The sequence below is a fragment of the Phascolarctos cinereus genome, unplaced genomic scaffold, assembly GCF_003287225.1.
Source record: "Phascolarctos cinereus isolate Bilbo 61053 unplaced genomic scaffold, phaCin_HiC Scaffold_4;HRSCAF=312, whole genome shotgun sequence".
Lineage (NCBI taxonomy): Eukaryota > Metazoa > Chordata > Mammalia > Diprotodontia > Phascolarctidae > Phascolarctos > Phascolarctos cinereus.
The window spans coordinates 726,208,445-726,229,910 of NW_027555847.1; the positions used below are offsets into that span (position 1 = coordinate 726,208,445).

Genomic DNA, 21,466 nt, shown 5'->3' on the forward strand with positions numbered 1-21,466 from the left:
TTAACAACGTAAAGCAATTAAGTAAAGCAACCTCACCAGACAATGCAGTCAACACTGATGGAACCTACCACTTTTCCAAGCTAAAACGTCAACAAAAGTCTTCTTTCTCTCCTTCTAAATCCGTTGAAAAAGAAAAGCAAAACCAAGTCCTTTTTTTTTTTTAAATGAACATGCCTAGTCAAGGAAACAATGCTGTTGTCTGCTGTCGCCTCCCTGGCTGGATCCATACCTGTGCTTCTGCATGTCGCATTCTAAGCCCGTCAACTCTCTACCATGGAGAGCAGACCTTCCCGTCATTCTCTCGGATCCTGAATGGCCATTGTATTGAGTTTCATTCTTAGAGCTGATGCTCACAGTGACACAGACTGAGGGGGAAATGAGACAAACCCTGCCTAGGTCCTGCTCCCACTGTGCTTCCCTCTGGGCTCCAGAGGTGCCTGGTGAGCATAGGACAGAGACAACTTCTCCCTCAGGCCCTTTTCTCCCCTTCTCCCTCCCTGCTCTTCTCCCTAGGTGGCCTCTTCCCCTCCCTCAAGGCTTTCCCCAGCCCTCCCCTCCTCCCTTCTTTACCCCAGATGCTCCCCTCATTCCTTCAGCTCTGCTGCCCCTGAGAGCCCCTTTCATCTTCTCCCTAGCTTTGGCCACTTGAGGTGGTATCCGGCCCCAGATACTCCTGAGCTCCTTCCAACTTCAGCTCAGGGAGCCCCTTTGGCCCAGCCCAGGGCACTGAGACCTCAGGAAGAACTCCCCCTGCCCAGGCCTACATGTGACCCCAAGACTCTCTTTTTTATGCTTCAGAAAAATTATGGAATGGCCTCAGCCTCCCAGTAAAGTGCTAACTACAGTGATTTTGTGAGTGAGGTGGGTAGGGGTGGAGCTGGGGATTTGAGGAGGGTGGGAAAGATATTTATAGGGAAGGTGATTGACTTACCGGGACTGGAATTTAAGGATGTAGTAGAGCTGTGAGGTCTTGGGGAAGAAGGATCTAGGAACTCTGTGGGTGGTGAGGATGGTTCCTGGGGGAAGCTTGGGGTCTCCCACCCTGTACAGCCCATCAGGGTCTTCCTGACTCGAGGGGAGAAGGGTCTGATGGGGTTTGGCCCCTCAGGAGAGTGGCCCTCCTTCCCCTGCTGCCTTGGGCCTGGGCCCTCTCTGCTAGGCTGGGAGACCCTTCTAGCCCTTCCCAGTAGAGCTCACTCCCCTGGTCAGGAAGAGCTCAGACCTCCCTCATTTCTGGTCATCCCCCAGGGACTTTATGGAGTCCAGGACTGGCTAGTTCTTTAGGAATCCATTAGTCAATGAGTAACATTGACCAGGCACCTACTGTGTTCTGGGCCAGGCACTGGGCATGCTAAAAAGTGTCTCTCTTTCACTCTCTGCCTCACACCACCCCTATTTCTCCAGCCCCAATGTCCCTCACTGAGCCCTTGGTGACCCCAGGTTTCTTTAGTGAGGCTCAAAAAGAGACCACCAAGGTCAGCACAGACCAGAGCTTCACTCACAGAGTGTTTCATGAAGTGATCAATCTTGACTTGTTCAATTCTAATTTTTAAGGAATTATTTTCTTCAGTGAGCTTTTGCACTTCCTTTTCCATTTGGTTGGTTCTATTTTCTTAGGGAATTATTTTCCTTGCCAAATTTTTGTATATCTTTCCCATGCTATTGACTCTTTTTGTTTCTTTTTTTTTTAATAGCAAATATATATGTATATATATTATAATTAATTTATTTTGAATTATCAATAATTACTTCCATAAGTTTCTGAGCTTCAAATTTTTCTCATTCTCCCTCTCTACCTCCCTCCCCAAGACAGCGTGCAATCTGATATAGGCTATACATATACATTCTTATTAAACATATTTCCACATTAGTGATGCTGTAAGTGAGAATTAGAGCCAATAGGAGGAACCACCAGAAAGAGGAAACAAAACAGAACAGAAGACAAAAAAGAGTGAATAGTGTGCTTTGATCTGCATTCAAACTCCATAGTTCTTTCTTTGGATGTGGATAGCATTTTCCATCATGAGGCCTTTGGAGATGTCTTAGATCCTTGTATTGCTGGGAAGGGTTAAGTCTATCAATATTAGTCATCACACAAGGTGGCTGTTACTGTGTACAACGTCCTCCTGGTTCTGATCACTTTACTCAGCACCAGACCATAGAAATCTTTCCAGGTTTTTCTGGTTAGCCTGTTCATCATTTCTTATAGTACAATAGTATTCCATATTGACTCTTTTTTTTCATGATTCTCTTGTATTACTCCCATTTCTTTTCCCAATTTTTCCTCTAATTCTCTAATTTGTAAAACCCTTTCTAAGCTCTTCCAGGAATTCTTTTTGGGCCTGAGACCAAATTAGATTGTTCTTTGAGACTTTACATGTAGCCATTTTTACACTACTGTCCTTGTTTAAGTTAATGCCTTGATCCTCCCTATCACCTTAGTAACTTTCCATAGTTAAGCACTTCCTTTTTGCTCACCTTTTCTGCCTTTTTTGTGATTTGGTATTTTTAAGTGAGAGTTGAGCTCTGGTAGTGCACTGTCTCAAGCTTCAGTGCAGGGGCTCTGGATCTTGCTGCTGGATTTCCCTGGGCTTCAGGGCATAGCTCCTTGCTTCCTCTGGAGGGCAGGCCTGTCCTGGTGGGTAAAGGCTCCTTGTTGGTGTGAGGTTTAGCTGCTGTACTGCCCCAGGGGAGGGGCCCTGCTGCTGCTGGCTTGCTATGGAAACAGGGTATCCCTGCTGGCAGGCCACAGAAGCAAGGTCTCTCTGCTGGCCAGTTCTGTGGTGGGGAGTCACTGCTGGTCAGCAATGGGGTCAAGGCCTTCCTGGTGGTTTGTGCTGGGGGTGGAGTCCCTGGGATGGGGCCTTGCAGAGCTGCACAGACTGCTTACTTGCTCAGGGGTCTTCTGGATTGCAGGGGGGGGCGCTCCATGGTGGATTGTCCCACACTTGGAGCCCTGCTGCAGGCCCCCTGCTGTGAGGCTGGCTGTTGCTGCTGCCCTTGGACCTCACTGTCCTTCCAGTCCAGTGAGGCAGATCTTTCCTGGGGGCCTACTAAGCTGCTTCCCTGCTCCCAGACCAGGTCTGAGGCAGTTTTCTAGTTGTTTGGAGGGGAATTTGGGAGGCATTCAGAGGATTCCTTTCTCAGTCTTCCAGCTTGGTACCAGAATAGCCTTCAAAGCTGGGGAGAGGCCAAAACAGGCTTTTAGGGGGGCAGCAGAGCTCAGGGAATGAGAGGGGAGAACATGGAGGGAGGGATGGAGCAGATGAGGGCTTGGGGAGGAGGAAGGAGACTTAGAGGGGGAGGTACAGAGAGGGGGAAGGGGCTGCCCAGGCAGAAGAGCAGGGAGGGAGGAGGGGAGGAAGGGGCCTGAGGGAGAAGTTGTCTCTGTCCTGTGCTTACCAGGCACCTCTGGAGCCCAGAGGGGAGGGCACAGTGGGAGCAGGACGTGGGGGTTTTTGTCTCACTTCCCCATCAGTCTGTGTCACTGTGTGCATTAGCACTACCATCCCAGTCCTGACAGTAATAATCAGCCTCATCCTCAGCCTGGAGCCCAGAGATGCTCAGGGTGGCTGTGTTCCCTGAGCTGGAGCCAGAGAATCTGTCAGGGATCCCTGAGGGCCTGTTACTAGTATTGTAAATCACCAACTTAGGGGTCTGGCCAGCTTTCTGCTGGTACCACTGTACATATCCATTACTAATTACATCCCCAGTACAGGAGATGGAGGCCGTCTCTCCCAGGCCTTTGGACACTGAAGGTGGCTGAGTCAGCACATTGGAGGCCCCAGAACCTGCAAGGAGAGGAAAGAAGACATTGGTCAGAGGCAGGGGCCTCTCTCCCCAAGGGGATGCTGGCCCCTCAGGCAGCTTCAGGTTTGCTCAGGGCAGGCCTGGGCCTGGACTGAGACAATGTGAGGCCTGAGCCAGAGGGAGGAGTCCCTGGGAAGCCTCACCTGTGTAGACAGTCAGGAGTGAGAATAGCAGAGAGATCCAGGCCATGGCCAAGGTTCCTCCCATAGCTCAGGGTCCTGAGGCTCCCGGCAGGGGCTGGGCTCCCCCAGGGCTCTCTTAAGACCAGCCCAGGCCCTGCAGGGAGAAGGGCTCCCACATGCAAATCTGCTCCTGCTCTGGATCCCTGAAGGAGGGTCCTCAGGGGAGGCCTGACTGTGGGCTCCTGGGGCAGAGGGGGCAGGTCCTGCTTCTGGCAGGGGATGGTCATCATGGCCCTGAGGTCATTTCCTACTCTGATATTCTGGGATTCTGGGAGTCAGGTTCATTCCTCCCCAGGTCTGTGTCTGATGCTCCAGGACCTTATCAATGTAACTGAACTGCTTTCTCCTCCTGGACCTTCCCTGTGCACTGGGGCTTTCTCACCATGGACCATTCGTCCTCCCATTGGTGAGTTCCCCCAGGACCTGCTTGGGGACAGCCAGGCTTTATTCCCCTCCAGCTGTGCCTGTGACTCTGGAGGCTTCAGAAACACCCTGGGATGGTGACTTCTCTCCCCCATCACAACCCCTGTCATGGGGTGTCTTCCCCTCTTAGAATGTAAGCTCCGTGAGGGCAGGGACTCACTGTGTATTTCCACTGAAACCCCTATACTTAGCACAAGTCTCTTACACAAGAATTGATTAATAAATGCTTGTTTCCTTGCCCTACCCCCAATCCAGAGCTGTGTCATGACCATGCAAAAACACAATTATAACAGAAAGTGGGCCCAACCTCTGCCCCCAAATCCCCGGGGCTCCTGCTGCTCAGGCCTTCCAAGAGGTTGCAGAGGAAGAAAGCCAGGCACACCCTCACTGTGGGCCACACTTCCCCATTGGTGAAATGAGGGGGATTGGACCAGGGATCTCTAAGTTCCCTCCCAGCTCTGGCCTTCAGTGATCCAGTCCAAAGGGACTGTTTTCATCTGGTAATCCAAGCAGATTCTCTGGACACTGAGGCCCTTAGGGTGCTGTTCAAACTCTGGGGCCTAAGGGAATTCTGAACTGTCCCATACAAAGGGAGGGTGTTGGGAGGGGTCTCTCCATCTGTCCCCAGCTCACTGGGAGGGGCTGGGAAGGCAGCATCAGCTAAACCTCCCCTAGGCCACAGAACAGGAGACCAGGAGCTCAGGGGCCAAGAGCCTCAGGGCACATTTCCAACCCAGGTCAGCCCCAAACTCAATACAACGTCTCCCTCTCCTGGCCGCAGGGCCAATGGCGGCCCTAGGAAAGGTCAGGAGGAAGGTCCCCTTTTTTATTGTGGTCCCCCTTTGGAATGGAAGCTTTCTGAAAACTGGGACTGTCTTCCTTTTCACTTCCATTTATATTCCCAGCTGTTAGCACAGTGGAAGGAGGAAAATGACCCTTATCTTCATCAGTGTTTAGAGAGACTCTTCCTGGTAGCAAAATACTGAATTAGAGACTCATTTCTTAGGTACATGGAGAAGGTTAAAATTTATAAGAATAAGATTCATTCTTAACTGAAAAAAATGGTCATAAAATAGGAATTTCTGGTTTTCAGAGGAAGAAATCCACATGATTCTCAATCTTCTCAATGTCAGCCTGAGGTATGTAAGAACAGTTCTCTGTGGCTGATAATTAGAAAATGTCATTGCCCTCACCAGCGCCTCCTTAAGCAGCTGCTTCTGTGTCTGTTTCTGTCTAATGTTCTGCCCTTTTTGTCTGAAAGAACTCTTTCTGGGGAGCCCTACAGATGTTATTTCATTTTATGTTCACAACCACTGTGACAGGTAAATGCTATTATTATCCACATTTGACAGATGAGGAAACTGAGGCCCATGGAGATTAAGTGACTTGGCCAGGGTCACACAAAGAGAGTCTGAAGCCATATTCAAAATCGTGTCTTCCTGACTTCAATTCGAGGCTCTGTGTACTGCACCTATCAGATGTTCCCTTCTCCTTTCTCCCTCCTCCTTAGCAGTTACTCTTTGCCAGGCTCTGTGCTAAGCACTTCACAATCATCATCTCATCCAATTCCCACAATAACCCTGGGAGGTAGGTAGTATTATTAAGTCCATATGAAGTATGAGGAAACTGAGGCAGAGAGAGGTTAGGTGACTTGCCCAGGGTCCCACAGCTTGTAAGTGCCTGGGTCAGGATTTGAACTTGGGTCTTCCTGAATCCAGGCCCAAATCTCTACCCACTATACTACCTAGGGTTCTAAATATTTTGCTACTTAGAAGATATTTTTAAAAATGACATTTCTTCACAAGGCATGATTTAAAATTACAGTCACTCCTTGAAAGAGCTTCCTTTTTGCCGTCCTAAAGAAATTGAAACAAAAACTAGGAAAAAGAGACCCATGACCCCCAGAGTAAGAGCATATTTAGATGGAGCAGGGAAAGAGACTCAGCAGAGGAAAGGGGGAAGAAAAAGAGTCTCAGCTGTCAGACTACTGGCTACTGCTTCAACGGAGAAGAGGACTGATAAGGATTTTTCATCTTTGACCTTCAGTGATCAAATCAAGAAGATCTCAGAACTCTGAGACCTCAGATTCCCCAGATACCGAGACCCTTAGGGAGCCAGCTGTAGGACAAGGTTTAAGAAAATGAAATAATGTCCCCAATGGTCATTTCCAGCCCAGCTCAGCCCAAACTCATTCCAACATCTCCCTCTGGTGGCCACAGGGCCAATGGCAGCCCCAGGGAAGGTCTGGAGAACTCAGGCTGAAGGCTTTTCCACCCTTGAGTCATGACTGAATGCCCATTCCCCCATCTCTGCCCAGTTCTCTCATTGGTCTTTTTCTCTCCCCACTTTCTATTCTTTTCTCCTCATCCCTTTCTTCCTATATAACATGGGACCAATGTCTTCTAGGCACTTTCCCTGTCTGAGGCTGAGCCCCTCAGGGCCTCATTACTGGGCTTTCTTCCTCTGTTAAATGGGTCAGTGTCTGTAGGAAGATGAAGGCATCTTTCTGGCCCATTTAGTAGGCATCTCCTTACTGGAGGGGAAGAAATTATTGATTTTAGGAGAACCAAGGCATCAAGTCCTGAGAAAGTTTGGAAAGAGGGAAATGGTTTCCTTGGAAGACTTGTTGAGAGATTGGAACAACTTCAGAGAATTTGGAGAGGATTATTCAGTTTGGTCAGAGAGGAGAGCACATGGAAGTGGGGGCAGAAGCCAGACTCTTCAGGGTCAGGAGAGCTGGGATCAGGGACAGTGCCAGGCTTAGCTGAGGCTCAGGGCTGACCCCAAGATGTCCAAGACTGAGGGATCTCCAGTCACAGTCATGTCCTCAGACACACCTGACCTCTGGTCTCCCTTTGTCCCTGTACCAGGGGAGGGAGCCCTTCTTTCCACAGTCTGGTACACACTCTTGGGGGAGCCATCTGCCTCAGATGTCACCTTCTTCAGGCTGAAAGGTAAGGCCTCCAATGGCTTCAAACATCCACTCAGAGCTGGGGCCTTCTTCTGATGATTCAGGATTCCATACCCACAAGTTGGCAGCTGTGGGAGTAGTTAGACCTGCTAGTGGCCCTTAGGAGACATATGGGTTAACACCTGGGAAAAACTCCTTGTATCAGAGTTTCTTTTTTTTTTTTTAAAGTCAGTTGAATTTTTTAAAATTAAAGACCCAAGGAGCAACAAGCTTATTTTTGTTACAGTACATTACCTTATTCGTGGCTCTTAGTAAAGTAGACAGCAGGCAGTCATATATTTATGCCAGTGCTGAAATCTTACTATAACCAACTAAGAAATCAAGGCTACCTCCACTTACATTGAGATTGTAATAAATACATATTTTTTACATGCAACAGTTCCTTTGGTTGGCAGGTTTGATCATTCAGTAGAATGACTGGATTCACTATGGGGAAAAGTAGTAAAGTACTTGGTATAAACTTTTGAGTATATCGCTGATCGCACAAATAGTTTGTGCATAAAACTGGGGAGGGAGGGGTGAGGGCGGCCATGTGTCAGTCCTAGTAAGAATTTCAGACTGTAGCTTTGTACCTACCAGTTACCTTCATAATGCCTCTGACACAAAAATTAGTATCAGAACCAAAGTGGGATAGATTTGTGTTTTCAAACTCCAAACAGCTTCATCTTCTCATGATCCTATTTCTGGTATAATTAATAAAACTGGTACATGTGGGTAAATGAAGTAAAACTTGAAGAGCTGTCAGTTAACTGAACTTCAGAGTCTACATCATATTTCCCATAAGGCCTCATTTTAGAACCACGATAAATCTTACACAATGACAATGTTTAATAACCTGTGGCCATCACCACCCCATAAACAGCCTCAAAACTTGGTCTTTCATATTATAAAACATATGGGCAAAGGAAGAGATCAAAAGAAAAGGACAGGCCAACTATTGTTAACAGGAAAAACTGAAGAAGTTGGAGTTACGTGGCCTGTCCCTTAATGTCTGTGTCACCAGCCCTGTGATGCCATTAAAGTCTGTATTCACTTGATAATCTTATGAATTGATTACTCTGTAGTAGGCTACTTTTGTCCCATTCAGTTGGGTGCACTAATGAGAACTTTTATACTATTTCTACTAGATAATGTTGAATTTCTGAAGCAGTATTTTCCTATTAAAGACAAACTTGTTTCCATTCTGGATCCAGGGGTGAACATTCTAATAGTCTGTAGGTGTCTTGGTGGAATTAGTGTTATCAGAACATAATCAAGTAATTGCATAGGGGGGTTATTTTAAATAAGATACTTGCAGTACTAAAGTACTAATTCACCTTAGAGAGAGGCATAATAAATAAAGTGGCTGAGAGCTCTCTCAGATAGGTCCTAAATTCAGAAGACATTCTACTAGGAAAGCTGCCGTGATAAGGGAATCAGTGATAAAAATTCCTCTTTGCCAAAAAGAAAAGTCTTTCTTTTTATACGACGGTTTGGGCCAGAGTGGCATATTGTGCAGAAGAACTGGCCCTTTCCGAGGATGAGGATGAGTGGCTAGAGATCTCTCTTTGTAGTTCCTCCACCTTCTTTTGAAGCTCTGCTCCTTTAGCAAGAAGTTCTTTATATCGCTTATGGTTAGGCTCCTGTGGCTTCATCCGTGGGTTCCATCTGATGTAATACCCCACCCAAAGCTCTAGGTGGCATATGCTAGCCATTGGATAAAAGACATAACTGGAGTAGCTCACATACAGGGGATTAGCAAAGTTTTCAAGCTGGCTATTTATATAAGACCACAGGGATACGGTTCTTTTGGGGAGATTCTCTTTTCCTCTCTGCTGCTCACTGATACACAGGAATGTCCCAAATAAATAGCTGTACAGTTGGTCCAAAATGGTAATCAGAAAATACTCGTTGATTTCAAATGCTGTAGGAAACTGTCTTGTCATCTGCCAGACACAGTCAATAAACTGAAGGAAAATGGGTGATCTGTCTGCATCTGCATGGTTCTCATCTCCAGGGTCAATTCTTAGTTGAAATCGGTGTGTAAGGGCAGCTAGGTGATGCAATGGATAGAGCACTGGCCCTGAAGTCAGAAGGACCTGAGTTCAAATTCGGCCTCATACCAAACACTTCACACTTACTAGCTATGTGACCCTGGGCAAGTCACTTCACTTAATCCCAATTGCCCCCCCAAAAAAAAAAGAAATAGGTGTCCAAAGCTCAACCACTCTTTTCCCACAAGAATTTCAAATGCTCTGATGGTCCAATAATAACCATCCAGCATAAGCATAGCCAAGAAGGTGAGCTAAGCAGTTTGATCCCATCCATCACTGCAGTGCATCACCACAGAAGTTTTCCCTGATTCCACCTTGTCAGCAATCCTAAGAGCCCCAGCAAGAATGAGCTTAATATGTTCTAACCAATGAGCAGATTCTAAGTTAGATAGCCAATGAGTTTCCTCAGTGTTTGGGGACACAATCTCTTTTAGTTTTCTTAATGACATGAATAGTGTGGATATCCAGAAAAATTAGTTCTGCATTCTGATAAGCATCCTCACTCTCATAACCACGACCCTTAGCCTTATTAGCAACAGCATGAACATTGGGCTGTTCATCAAAAATGAAGATTTTATGGAACTGGGCATTAGAATCCGTGATAGCCTGAAGATATTTTTCATCCTCTTTGCTTCTCTTTCCACTCACTCCAACCATGGGCTGGCTACATCATGTGATTGTTGCTTGGCTTTCAGGATGAATCCATGATAAAACCGGGATATGGCCCCTTGACCTGAAAGATGCCCCTCTCCTCAGTTGCTCATCTGGAACAACCAGGAGGGAGGGATATATGTCGCGTAACTCATAACGTCCATTAATCTTTGTAATTCTCCGACTTTCATTGGGAATTCCCTGCCTTCCATATTCCAAGAAAGGGTCATACAACTTCCATCCATTTTCTGAAAATGCCTCTTTGTGTTCAAACGCAAAGGCAGGCAAGTGATTGGACATAGGAAAATGCATATTTCATTAAATTCTCAAATATACATCTTCTGGTTTGTCCTTCTGGTTTATGAGCAAACTGTAAATTCCGAATATCCTTGCACACAGTTTCTAGTCCATAAGAATTTTCACCTGGAAAGCATCTAAAACAAATGGAGGATCCCTTTCCATGCCTTTGAAATATAACCAGTAATACAGCCCCAGTGAATGGGCATGTATAAGTAATATCTTTGGCCATGTCTTTAATATTTTCTCCCGGAAGCAAAGGTGGTTCTTCCATTTCTGCTAATTTGTTAGTCTCCCTCAGGACCCTCAGGTCAGGAGAAAAGTTCTCTGCAGAAGTTGAAATAGAATCCGATGATATGATGGACACTGATTTTAAATGTACTGAATGGTTCAAACAAGAGGTAGAGGCACTGATATATTCTCTAAGGGGATTTACTCTCTCCATTCACTTCCTCAGAGATGAGGGCTGCCCAAGAATCCCGAAACTCAAGTTTTGGTCTGGACAATAAGTCCACGCGGGGCAGCCACACTGCCATAGGCCAGGAGCCCAGGCTTTCCCAGCTGGCGCTCTTCTCTGTGGCATGGCAGGGCCGAGTGCTGGGCTGGGCGGTGAGCCCCAAGCCTCCCAGCCCCACCGCACTGGATCAGAGTTCCTGATCAGAATAACATAGGTCCTTGGTTAAAGACATGGAGAGGTGGTCCAGTTTCCCAGCCACACTGGGCTAGGATCAAACAATACAATAAAGTTTTTCTCACAATTTCCATAATTGCATAATTATGCTGTCAGTTAGAGATCAGTCTACTTAGAGGGCTCACAATAGAGCAGTTTTGAGAAGGGGTATTTCCATGTCACCAAAATAACCAAGAAAACTTAAGCATAAGCCATTCCAAGCAATGCAATGGTTATCACCAATATTAACTGACATTGAATCTTCTTGGATCCCAGAAGCTTCTTCTCAATGTGCATTTAATCAGCACTTTATGAGTAATAGATGTCTCATGTGTTCATCTGATACCTATGTATCTTTTCTTGGACTATAGACTTTATTATCAGCACATGGAGTTCTGCTTCTCTGGTTCCAAATCTAGAGGTCCTGAGTTAATCCTGACTTAGTATAATTTAGTATGATCACTTAAATTTGGTTCTCCAATGTTGAGACTTCAGAGAATTTCAGATTATATATTGTTTACTATTTCTATCCTTACCTAAATCCTGTACCTGATACAAGAATCTTTTAAAAACTTAAGGGTCCAATCATAAAATGAAATGTTCTGCCTCTTAAAATGATCAGACACATACTTTGGCAAAGGGAAAATAATTTCACTTCCTTTCCCATTATCCATATAATTTATGTGTAAAAATCCAATTTTGAGAACTTATTAGAGAAAACATGTTCAAAACCTGAAATTCCGTGAAAGGCAAGTTTTGGAAGCCAACCATATTCATCTGTGTACGGTTCTTAGAGAAAACAGTCTAATCCTGTTGCTTTTCTCAAAGTTTACTATTCTGTTTAATTAGAAAACTATCTTGTCACATCTTTGTCTTATTACTCTGTTTAATCAGTTCCCCCTTAAGAGGATATCACCCTTGTACTATTCTTTGATCCCAAATATAGATTAAAATTGTAACATTCATACTTGCATCCTATAATAGTACTCAGAGAAGTTCCAGTATCAATCTATTATTAATAGATTTACTATTATATCACAAAACTTCTTGATTATAGAAATTTGCTATTAAAGGAAAAACATGGATATAGTTATAATAATGTCACATATCATAACGGAGGAAAATCTTCCTTAACTCTGATTCTAGGCATGAATCAAATCTGACAGCCAATCACATAGTCATAAGATTTTCAAAGCAAGGCTCAGCGTTAACCAGGCAGGAATTTTCCTTTTCAGAAAAAAAATAACATAATGTGGAAATAATGGCAGTAGGATCTCACCTAGGCCGTGCCATAGTCATCCCCCAAAATTTTTCCAGGTACTGGCTTTCCCTAAGAAGTGGAACAGACACCCATCTGGGCAGATTCTCTGACTAAGGCAGTTGCTAGGGCCTGCTGGTAAAGCTCTATATCATGTTTACTAAAATGTCAGATCAGATTCTTAAGTAATGAAGGACACAGGTTATCCACCCCCAAAATAATAAGCTGCTGTTAATCAGAACATTCACAAGTGGAGGGGTGGAGAAGGGATAAAGAATTTTGGACCTTGAACCTAAGGGGCAACTGATTTGGTCTATCTTCCTCCTCACTTTTCAAATTTGTTGCGGGACCAAAGGAAAACAGAATGTCCTTCTTATTGGATTGCTTAAAATGATTTAAGTGGCATCAGACTTTAAATTTGGTTTCCCTGTGATTTGTGGGGGTGTTTATGCCTCTGTTTGGTACAACTGAGCGTGGAGATTTTATTTCACTAATTGCTTGGTTGACTGGGATTGCCTTTGTCCATTTCAAAAAGGAAAAAATTCCCCCAAAATATAGTGCGCTTATAATAAGTACATCTGACTCCTAGGCTCAGGAATTAAAGCAGCAATGGCTTAATTACTTAAAAAAGAGGCTAGAATGGGGCCTGGGAGGCTGAGTCTGAAGAGACTAATCCCAGAGCCACAAGTGTTTGAAGAGACCACCTGGACCAAATACCACCTCACCTCTGCTTTTGAAGGTTGATAGCCTTGGGAAGATTCTCACTCATCCCAGCAACTCCTAATGTACATTTCAAATGAATTATACAATTGTAATCTTGAAGCTATCTGAGCATTCAGAGAGCAGTTGAGAAATCTGATTTGTTTAAGGAGAACAGATTGTACATTTTCTTCTTTTGTGATTTGTTATTTCTTCTTCTTATTGATTAGATTACATTTTCTGTGGGGAAAGGAATTATTTACATAGACCTTGAATTATCAAATAAATTTCCTTCTCAGTGAAAACAACAACAACAACAACAAAAAACTGTGCATACCCTGTGATTCAGCAACACCATTACTAGGTCTACATCGCAAAGAAATCATAAAAAAGGGAAAAATAAAAAATGCACTAAAATACAAAAATATTTATGGCAGTTCTTTTTGTGGTGGCAGAGAAGTGGAAATTGAGGGTAAAGCTATCAGTTTAGGGAATGGCTGAGCAAGTTGTGGTATATGAATGTAATAGAATGGTATTGTGCTATAAGGAATGATAAGCAGGCAGAATTCAGAAAAACCTGGAAAGACTTACATGAACTGATGCTGAGTGAAGTGAACAAAACCAGGAAAATACTACACATAGTAACAGCAACATTGTGCCATGATTAACTATGATAGACTTAGCTTTTCTCAGCAATGCAATGATCCAAGACTATTCCAAATGATTCGTAATAGAAACTGCCAACTATGTCTAGAAAAAGAACTATGGCATCTTAATGCAGACTGAAGCATGTTATTTTCACTTTCCTTGTTTTTTTTTCTTTCTTGTGATTTTCCCTTTTGTTCTGATTTTTTTTTTCGTAAGTGACTGATGTAGAAATATGTTTAATATGATTGCACATGTTTAGCCTATATCACATTGCATGCCATCTTGGGATAAAGGGAAAATTTGGAACTCGAAATCTCATAGAAGTGAAAGTTGGAGACTAAAAATAAACTTTTTAAAAAAAAAAGAAAAGAAAAGAAAGAAAAGAAAGAACTTTAAAAAATAAAATAAATTCTTGAAAAATGTTTTCCAGGCCTTTTTTTTTAAAATCATGGCTTTCAGGAAGTCCAATAATTCCTATGTTATCTCTCCTGGATCTACTTTCTAGGTTAGTTATTTTTCCAATGAGAAATTTCACATTTTCTTTTTTTTTTACTTTATTTTTTTAGTCATATCTTCGTGTCTCACAGAGTTACTAATTTCTGCTTGTTCAATTCAAATTTTTAAGGAATTCTATTTTCTGTGAGCTTTTGTACTTCTTTTTCCATTTGGTCAATTCTCTTTTGTAGGCAGTTATCTTCCTTGGAAATTTTGGTATTTCTTTCCCCATGCAATTGACTCTTTTTTTTTTTTTGGCAATTGACTCTTTTTTCATGATTCTCTTGTGTTACTCTCATTCCTTGACCCACCTTTTCAGGAGCAGTCTCTGTTCTCAGGACACTTCCCTTCTATTGGAGGAGCTTAAATGACCCTGAATGGGGAAGTACAACACAGAGAAATGCCAGGGAGTTGGGGAGGAGGGGCCTCTCAGCTGTGGGTTGGGGGGATGAGGAAAGGCCTCAGGCAGAAGAGAAACTGCAGCAAGAACCCCTAGAAAGGGCCTCTCCTCCTCCCCACATCTCCCTCCATTTCCACATCTTTGTGACCTGCCTGGTGGTGGGTGAGGGCTCAGGCCCAGAGGAACAGCCAGCATTTAGTATTTACTGGCAACTTTAGAGTTTGTGGTGCAATGCCATGTATTAGGTCATTTAGGCCTTACTATCTGCCCTGGGGGGTAGGAGCTATTATGTTCCCATTTTACTGATAAGGGAATAGAGCCCCAGAGAAGTCAGGTGGGAGTAGAGAGCATTCAGCCCCATGAAGGCTCTGCCTGGGGCCAGCAGGGAAACAGAGATGAAGGAGAGAGGCTGAAGGCCCAGGGGACAGAGAGGGGTTTGTGTCTCACTTCCTCATCTCTCTCAATCACTGTGAGCTTTGGTATTATCATCCAATGACAGACAGTAATAATCAGCCTCATCCTCAGCCTGGACCCCAGAGATGGTTAAAGTGGCCACTTTGTTGCTGCTGGAGCCAGAGAATCGGTCAGAGACCCCCTCTGGTCGCTCCTTGTCATTGTAAATTAGTAGCACAGGAGTCTGGCCCCATTTCTGCTGGTACCAATCAGCATACATCTTGTCCAGCTGATCTCCTGCACAGGTGAGGGTGGCTGTCTGGCCCAGGGTCACAGACTGGAGGGAGCCTGGGTCAGCACATAGGAGGCCAGAGAACCTGGAAGGAAAGCAGAAAAGACCTTGTCTTGGGGCTCAGCAGCTTGGCATTGGGTGGAGGGGAGAGATCTCCACTGCAGTACTCCAGGGTGAGCTTAAGGTCAGGGCCAGAGCCCTGGAGGCTGAGTGCCAGGGAAAGGTGCTGGACATCTACCTGTGCGGACAATGATGAAGGGCAGGAGGAGAGGAATCCAGGCCATGGTGGAGACACCCCTAAGAACTCTGCTTCCTCAGGCCCCACAGCTGAGACTGGGTGGCCCCAAGTCTGTCTTATACCCTCTCTAGGACCAGGGGTGGGACTGTCATAGAAATCACTTCCCCTCCCCTCCCTTCATGTACCAATCCCTTCCTTCTGCCCATGTTCAGAACTGTCCCCAGGCCTGGGTGGGGTTTCTGGCTGAACAGCCCTTAGTCTGCCCCAGAGAAGGGGCTGGGAAGGAAGCACCTACTTGGGGGTCGCACAGACCAGAGAGCCCTAGGCAGGGTTCTGAGGGGTTGAGAACCCTTTGCTTCATGACCAGCCAAGCTGAGTCACCATCCTCAGACCAACAGCTCCCTCTGCTGACCCTGTGCCCCATGGCAGCTCTTGAGAAAGGCAGGAGACAGGCTTCTGATCTCCTGCACCAGCACAGAGGGCCATCCTCTTACCTCCAGAGGCACTAGGCCAGGCAGATGTTGGAAGGACTGGAGCTGTATTGGCTAGTCCACCATGATGGAATGGATGGAGATCTGTGTAGGGGAGGAGAAGGAGGACTGAGGGCAATCATGGGATGACCTCAATGTTTTTAGTAAAGTAGAGTGCAAGGTCACTTGCTGAGGGAAGGAAGAAAGAGATGGGGGCTTGAGGAGTGTGGGGGAAATCTGGGGGGGTGAGATGGAGAGTCATGGGGAGACTTAAGGAATTTCTGTATGGAGGGCAGTGAGGCCTCAGGAGAGGGAAGTGTGTAGGGGCCCCTGAGACTGTTCTTAGATCTGAGGAGGAGGGTGGAGGTTCTCAGGTCAGGCCTGGGGAAGGACCCTGTGGTCACCTCTCTCAGGAGTGCTAGCAGGGAGGGAGATGCTCTGTGGGACTTAGGTGCAAAAAGGACCCTTCTCTGCCTCCTGTCCTGTGCTGAGTCTTCTCCCACTTGGGCAGGGGGGCCCCTCTGGAGCTTGTGGTGGCTGTAGAGCGGGAGTCCTCCTCACAGTTCCAAGACAGAAAAGAGTGCTTGTGGTCACTCATAGACCAGAACACAGACCAGGAAAGGAGTAAACACCTCTCCTCAGACCATACCACCTTAGAAGAACTGATAATTTAGAGGTCCCTAGAAGTATATCTGAATACAGCTGCACAAAACCCCTGAAGCTTGGGACAGTACACCTCTCACACTGGAAGCAGATCCTCACCTTAACAAAGAGTTTAAAAGTCAAGTAATTGGCTTGGAACATGAGCAAACAATTGCAAAAAAAAAAAAAGAAGTAAGATTGTAGAATCTTTCTTTGGTGAGGAAGAAGATCAAAACATACAGAAGAAGACAACAAAGTCCAAATTCCTCTATTCAGAGCTTCCAATAAAAATATGAATCAGGCCCACGCCACAGAAGAGCTCTAAAAGGATTTTGAGAAGCAAGTAAGAGAAAGAGAGGAAAAATTGGGAAGAGAAATGAGAATAATGCAAGAAAATCGTGAAAATTGAGTCAGCAGTCTGCTAAGGGAGACCAAAAAAAAAAAAATGCTGAAGAAAATAAGATCTTAAGAGATAGCCTAACCCAAATGTCAAAAGAGGTCCAAAAAGCCAATGAGGAGAAGAATGCCTTCAAACACAGAATTGTCCAAATGGAAAAGAAGGTCCAAAAGCTCACTGGAGAAAATAATTCCTTAAAAATTAGAATGGAGCAAACAGAATCTAACGAGTCTATGAGAAATCAAGAAAGTATAAAAGAAAACTGGAAGAATGAAAAAATAGAAGACAGTGTGAAATATCTCACTGGAAAAACAACTGACCTGGAAAATAGATTCAAGAGAGATAATTTAAAAATTATTGGACTACCTAAAAGCCATGATCAAAAAAAGAGCCTAGACATCATCTTTCAAGAAATTATCAAGGAAAACTGCCCTGATATTCTAGAACCAGAGGGTCAAATAGAAATTGAAAGAATCCACTGATCACCTCCTGAAAGAGATCCTCAAAGGAAAGCTCCTAGGAATATTGTAGCCAAATTCCAGAGTTCCCAGGTCAAGGAGAAAATATTGCAAACAGCCAGAAAAAAACAATTGAAGTATTGTGGAAACACAATCAAGATAACACAAGATTTAGCAGCTTCTACATTAAGGGACCAGAGGGTTTGGAATATGATATTCTGGAGGCCAAAGGAGCAAAGATTAAAACCAAGAATCACCTACCCAGTGAAACTGAGGATAATCCTTCAGAGGAAAATATGGAAATTCAATGACATAGAGGACTTTCAAGTGTTCTTGATGAAATCAAGACCAGAATTGAATAGAAAATTTGACTTTCAAATCACAACTCAAGAAAAGTATGAAAATGTAAATGGGAAAGAGAAATTATAAGAGGCTTATTGAAGTTGAACTGTTTACATTCCTACATGGAAAAATGGTATTTGTAACACACGAGACCTTTCTCAGTATTAGAGTAGTTGTAGGGAGTATATGTATGTATATGTGTGTGTATATATATATATATATATGCACGTACACATAAATATACACACACATAGATAGATAGATAGATAGATAGATAGATAGATAGATAGATAGATAGATAGATAGATAGATAGATAGAGACAACAGGGTAAGTTGAATATAAAGGGATGATATTTAAAAAATAGAATTAAGGAGTGAGAGAGCATTGTACTGGAAGAAAGAGAAAGAGAAAGGTAGAATGGAGTAAATTATCTCACATAAAAGAGGCAAGAAAAAGCTTTTACATTGGAGGGAAAGACGGAGCAGGTGATAGGGAATGACTGAATCTTATTCTCATTGGATTTGGCTTAAGGAGAGAATAACATACATACTGAATTGGGTTTGGAAATCTATTTTATCCTACAGTAAAATAGGGGGAGAGCAGATAAGAGAGGGGGATGATGGAAGGGAGGGCAGATGGTGGGAGGTGGTAACCAGAAACAAATACTTTTGAGGAGGGACATAGTCAAAGGAGAGGATTGAATAAATGGGGGGGGGAAGGAGATGTGGGATAGGATGGAGGGAAAAATAATTACTTTGACAGCATGACTATTATAGAAGTGTTTTGCATGACTACATATGTATAACCTGTATCCAATTGCTTGCCTTCTTAGTGAGAGTTGGTGAGGAGGGAGGAAGGGAGAGAACTTGGAACTCTAAGTTTTTAAAAGGAATGTTAAAAATTGTCTTTACATGCAACCGAGATATAAGACATACAAGCAGAAGGATATGGAAATCTATCTGGCCCAGAGGAAAATAGAAGGGGAAGACGATAAGAAAAGAGGGGGATAGAAGGGAGGGCAGATTAGGGGAAAGGGTATTCAAAATGTGTGCCATCATGAGGTGAGAGAGGGCAGAGATAGGGAGGAAATTTGGAACTCAAAATCTTGTGGAAGTGAATGTTGAAAACTAAAAAAAAAAATAAATGCATTAATCAATTTGTTTTATGGGATGGTTCTGTGGAAGGGAGAGAGTAAAGAATATTGGAAGAAAATTTGTTAATATAAAAAACCACTACAAAAGTTTTCAATAAAATTTATTTAAAATTAAAAAAAATAAATCCCCTTGCTGTCTTTATCACATCCAGGATCATATGCCTTGGCTCAGTCACCTGAGAAGAGGGTGGGAGATTGGGAGAGGAACTGAGAGAAGGGAAACCTCCATGTCCCCAGGCCCAGGAAGGAGCCTGAAGTGCTGGGTGTGCTGATGTCTGTCTCTGTCTAGCTGCTTCAGATCCCCACAAAGGATAGCGGCTGCCCTCCTTTCCTCTCTGGCTGAGGCCTGGAACAAGGCCTGAAGCTTTGAGACCAGAAGCAGCTGGTGGAGGGACCTGGGTTACAGGCACCCAACTAACTTGGGAACACTGTTGTAGGGAAGAACATGCCAGGAGCCCCTCAGAGCAGTGACAGAGGCCACCATGACCCAGACCTAGAGGGGAAGCCTGGGCCCCTGGGCTGAGGGCCAAAGGGACCCCCAAAGAGCTCCCTGAGTCAGCCTCCCTCTCCCCTCCCTGCCTTCCTTGCAGGAGCTGAGGCTAGCCTGCTGGGAGCTGTCTCAGGGGATTGCATTTGGGCCAGCCTGGCATGGCGGGGATTCCTGGGAGATTTCCCCTTTCCTCTGTTGTCTTGGTCTTTTGAGAGACCACCAGGGTTTTTCATGGGCTTTTGACTTTCCTTTCTGTGACTTCCTGAGCACCCTCCTCATTTTCCCAGACCTGGTTACCTCCTGTGTGTGAAGGGCATTGAGAGGCTGATATGTGTTTAGGCGGCTGAACTTCTGCCATACCTGGGCATTGCCTTTCTGGTCTAGTAGCTGCTGTGGCTATTCAGGTAATGGATGCCTTCCTCAGGAGCTGACCCACACCATGGATGGGCTCCTGACCATGCAGGAAGCTGTGGTCTGTGCTGACCATAGCGGTCTCTGGTTTGAGCCGCACTGAAGAAACCTGGGGGCACCAGGGGTACAATGAGGGTCACTGGGACTGGAGAAAGAGGGGTAGGGGCAGCTAGGTGGAGCAGTGGATAGAGCACCAGCCCTGAAGTCAGCAGGACCTGAGTTCAAATCTGGCCTCTGACACAAGATACTCATTAGCTGTGTGACCCTGGGCAAGTCTCTTAAAGCGGATTGCCTTGCAAAAAAAAAAAAAGACTAGAGAAACAGGGGTGGTGTTAGGCAGTGTCTACCATTACTGAGTTCAGTCTATGAAAGCAAAACAAAATTAGGCTGCATGTGCATGTTTATTTCTCTCAAAGCTGGTGGAACATATACACAGATGTACATAAGAGTTTATTATCAAAAATGAGCCCAAGGACAGATGTAGAAAGGGATTTTATTTTTTCAGAGCAACTTTCTCTTACCCCTCCCTCCCTCCCTTCCTGGCTCAGGATGCCTGTGTCAGCCAAAATCATAATCTCCATTGGTATTAACCATAATATGAGAAAGGAATGTCTTAACTGGATAGGTTCTAAATACAATAAGAGAAGAGAAGTGGTAAAGTGTCCACTGAACTTATAGATCCAGGATGTCTGCGTTTCTTTTATCCTTAACATGACTATATAAATAGCATAGCATGTGTCCATAAAACAACAAGATAAGAAACGTCCCATTGTTCAAGACAGTGTCTGGTTCAAGGCATCCTGCCCTGGACAGTCATCAGCGGAAAAGTGCTCCTGATCAGCTTCATTTGGCCTTGTAGCTGCTGACACAGGAAGGGGCGTTTGGGGTTCACTCAGAGAGCAAAGCAAAGGATGTCTGTCATGCTAGAGCATGCAGAGCATTATGGGAGGTTGAGCTCAGAGTGGGCCAAAGCATCTTTCTTCTGGTTGACCAATCCAGGTTTTAGTCCTTCCTCAGGTGTTGGGGGTTCAAAATGGTTTAGGGAGGGTTCACAGCAGGGACTGAAAGAGACACATCTGAGCATCTCCAGTGCCTCCCTAGAACCCAGCATTATTGACTGATGGATTCCTAAAGAGCCAGCCAGTCATGGGTTCCATACACTCCCAAGGGAGATGATGAGGAATGAGGTGGTTTCTGAGTGCATACATTTTTTGTCTATCTTTTCTCATGCTTTGACTCTTTTTTTCATGACCCTCTTGTACTAAACTAATTTCTTTTTCTAAGTTTTCTTCTTCTTATCTAATTTGATTTTTAAAATCCTTTTTGAGCTCTTCTGGGAATTCTTTTGGAGCCTGAGACCAAATTATGTTTTTTGCTGAGGCTTCACATGTAACATATGTAATGCGTAACCACTATTTTCCTCTTCTAAGTTTATGCCTTGTTCCTCCCTATCACCTTAGTAACTTTCCATAGTCAAGTCCTTTTTTTTTTTCTCACTTTTCCCACCTTTTTTGTGACTTGGTGTTTTCATGTGCGAGTTGGGCTCTGGTCCTACATTGTCCCAAGCTGTGGTGTTGGGGCTCTGGGTCTGACTGCTGGCTTTCACTGGGCATCTGGGCTTACCTGCTTGCTTTCTCTGCAG

At 44.6% G+C, this 21,466-nt stretch overlaps 1 protein-coding gene, 1 long non-coding RNA gene, 2 pseudogenes and 1 gene segment (V, D, J or C); all 5 read right to left on the minus strand.

Moving 5' to 3' along the window:
- Positions 1 to 4,073, minus strand: part of LOC110202564 (immunoglobulin lambda-1 light chain-like) — a 53,718-nt gene extending 49,645 nt beyond the window's left edge. The window contains exons 1-2 of the mRNA XM_078154497.1: positions 3,954 to 4,073; positions 3,493 to 3,791 (exon numbers count right to left, since the gene is read on the minus strand). Coding sequence (XP_078010623.1) covers positions 3,493 to 3,791; positions 3,954 to 4,017 — 363 coding nt within the window. The 5' untranslated portion in view covers positions 4,018 to 4,073. The remainder of the gene's footprint in view (positions 1 to 3,492; positions 3,792 to 3,953) is intronic.
- The window catches only part of LOC110202566 (immunoglobulin lambda-1 light chain-like), a 157,132-nt pseudogene that overhangs the window by 56,789 nt on the left and 78,877 nt on the right, over positions 1 to 21,466 (minus strand). The gene's annotated exons all lie outside the window — the stretch shown is intronic.
- LOC144457162 (uncharacterized) lies at positions 1,711 to 3,486 on the minus strand. Its single transcript, XR_013486522.1, has 2 exons — positions 3,403 to 3,486; positions 1,711 to 3,180 (listed from the first exon to the last, which is right to left on the minus strand). It is a non-coding gene; the product is annotated as an uncharacterized LOC144457162 (long non-coding RNA).
- On the minus strand, positions 8,847 to 10,756 carry LOC110202561 (phosphatidylinositol-3,5-bisphosphate 3-phosphatase MTMR2-like; annotated as a pseudogene).
- On the minus strand, positions 14,983 to 15,591 carry LOC110202570 (immunoglobulin lambda variable 3-25-like). The segment is given in 2 exon segments: positions 14,983 to 15,307; positions 15,461 to 15,591. Coding segments are annotated over 2 exon segments (356 nt in total).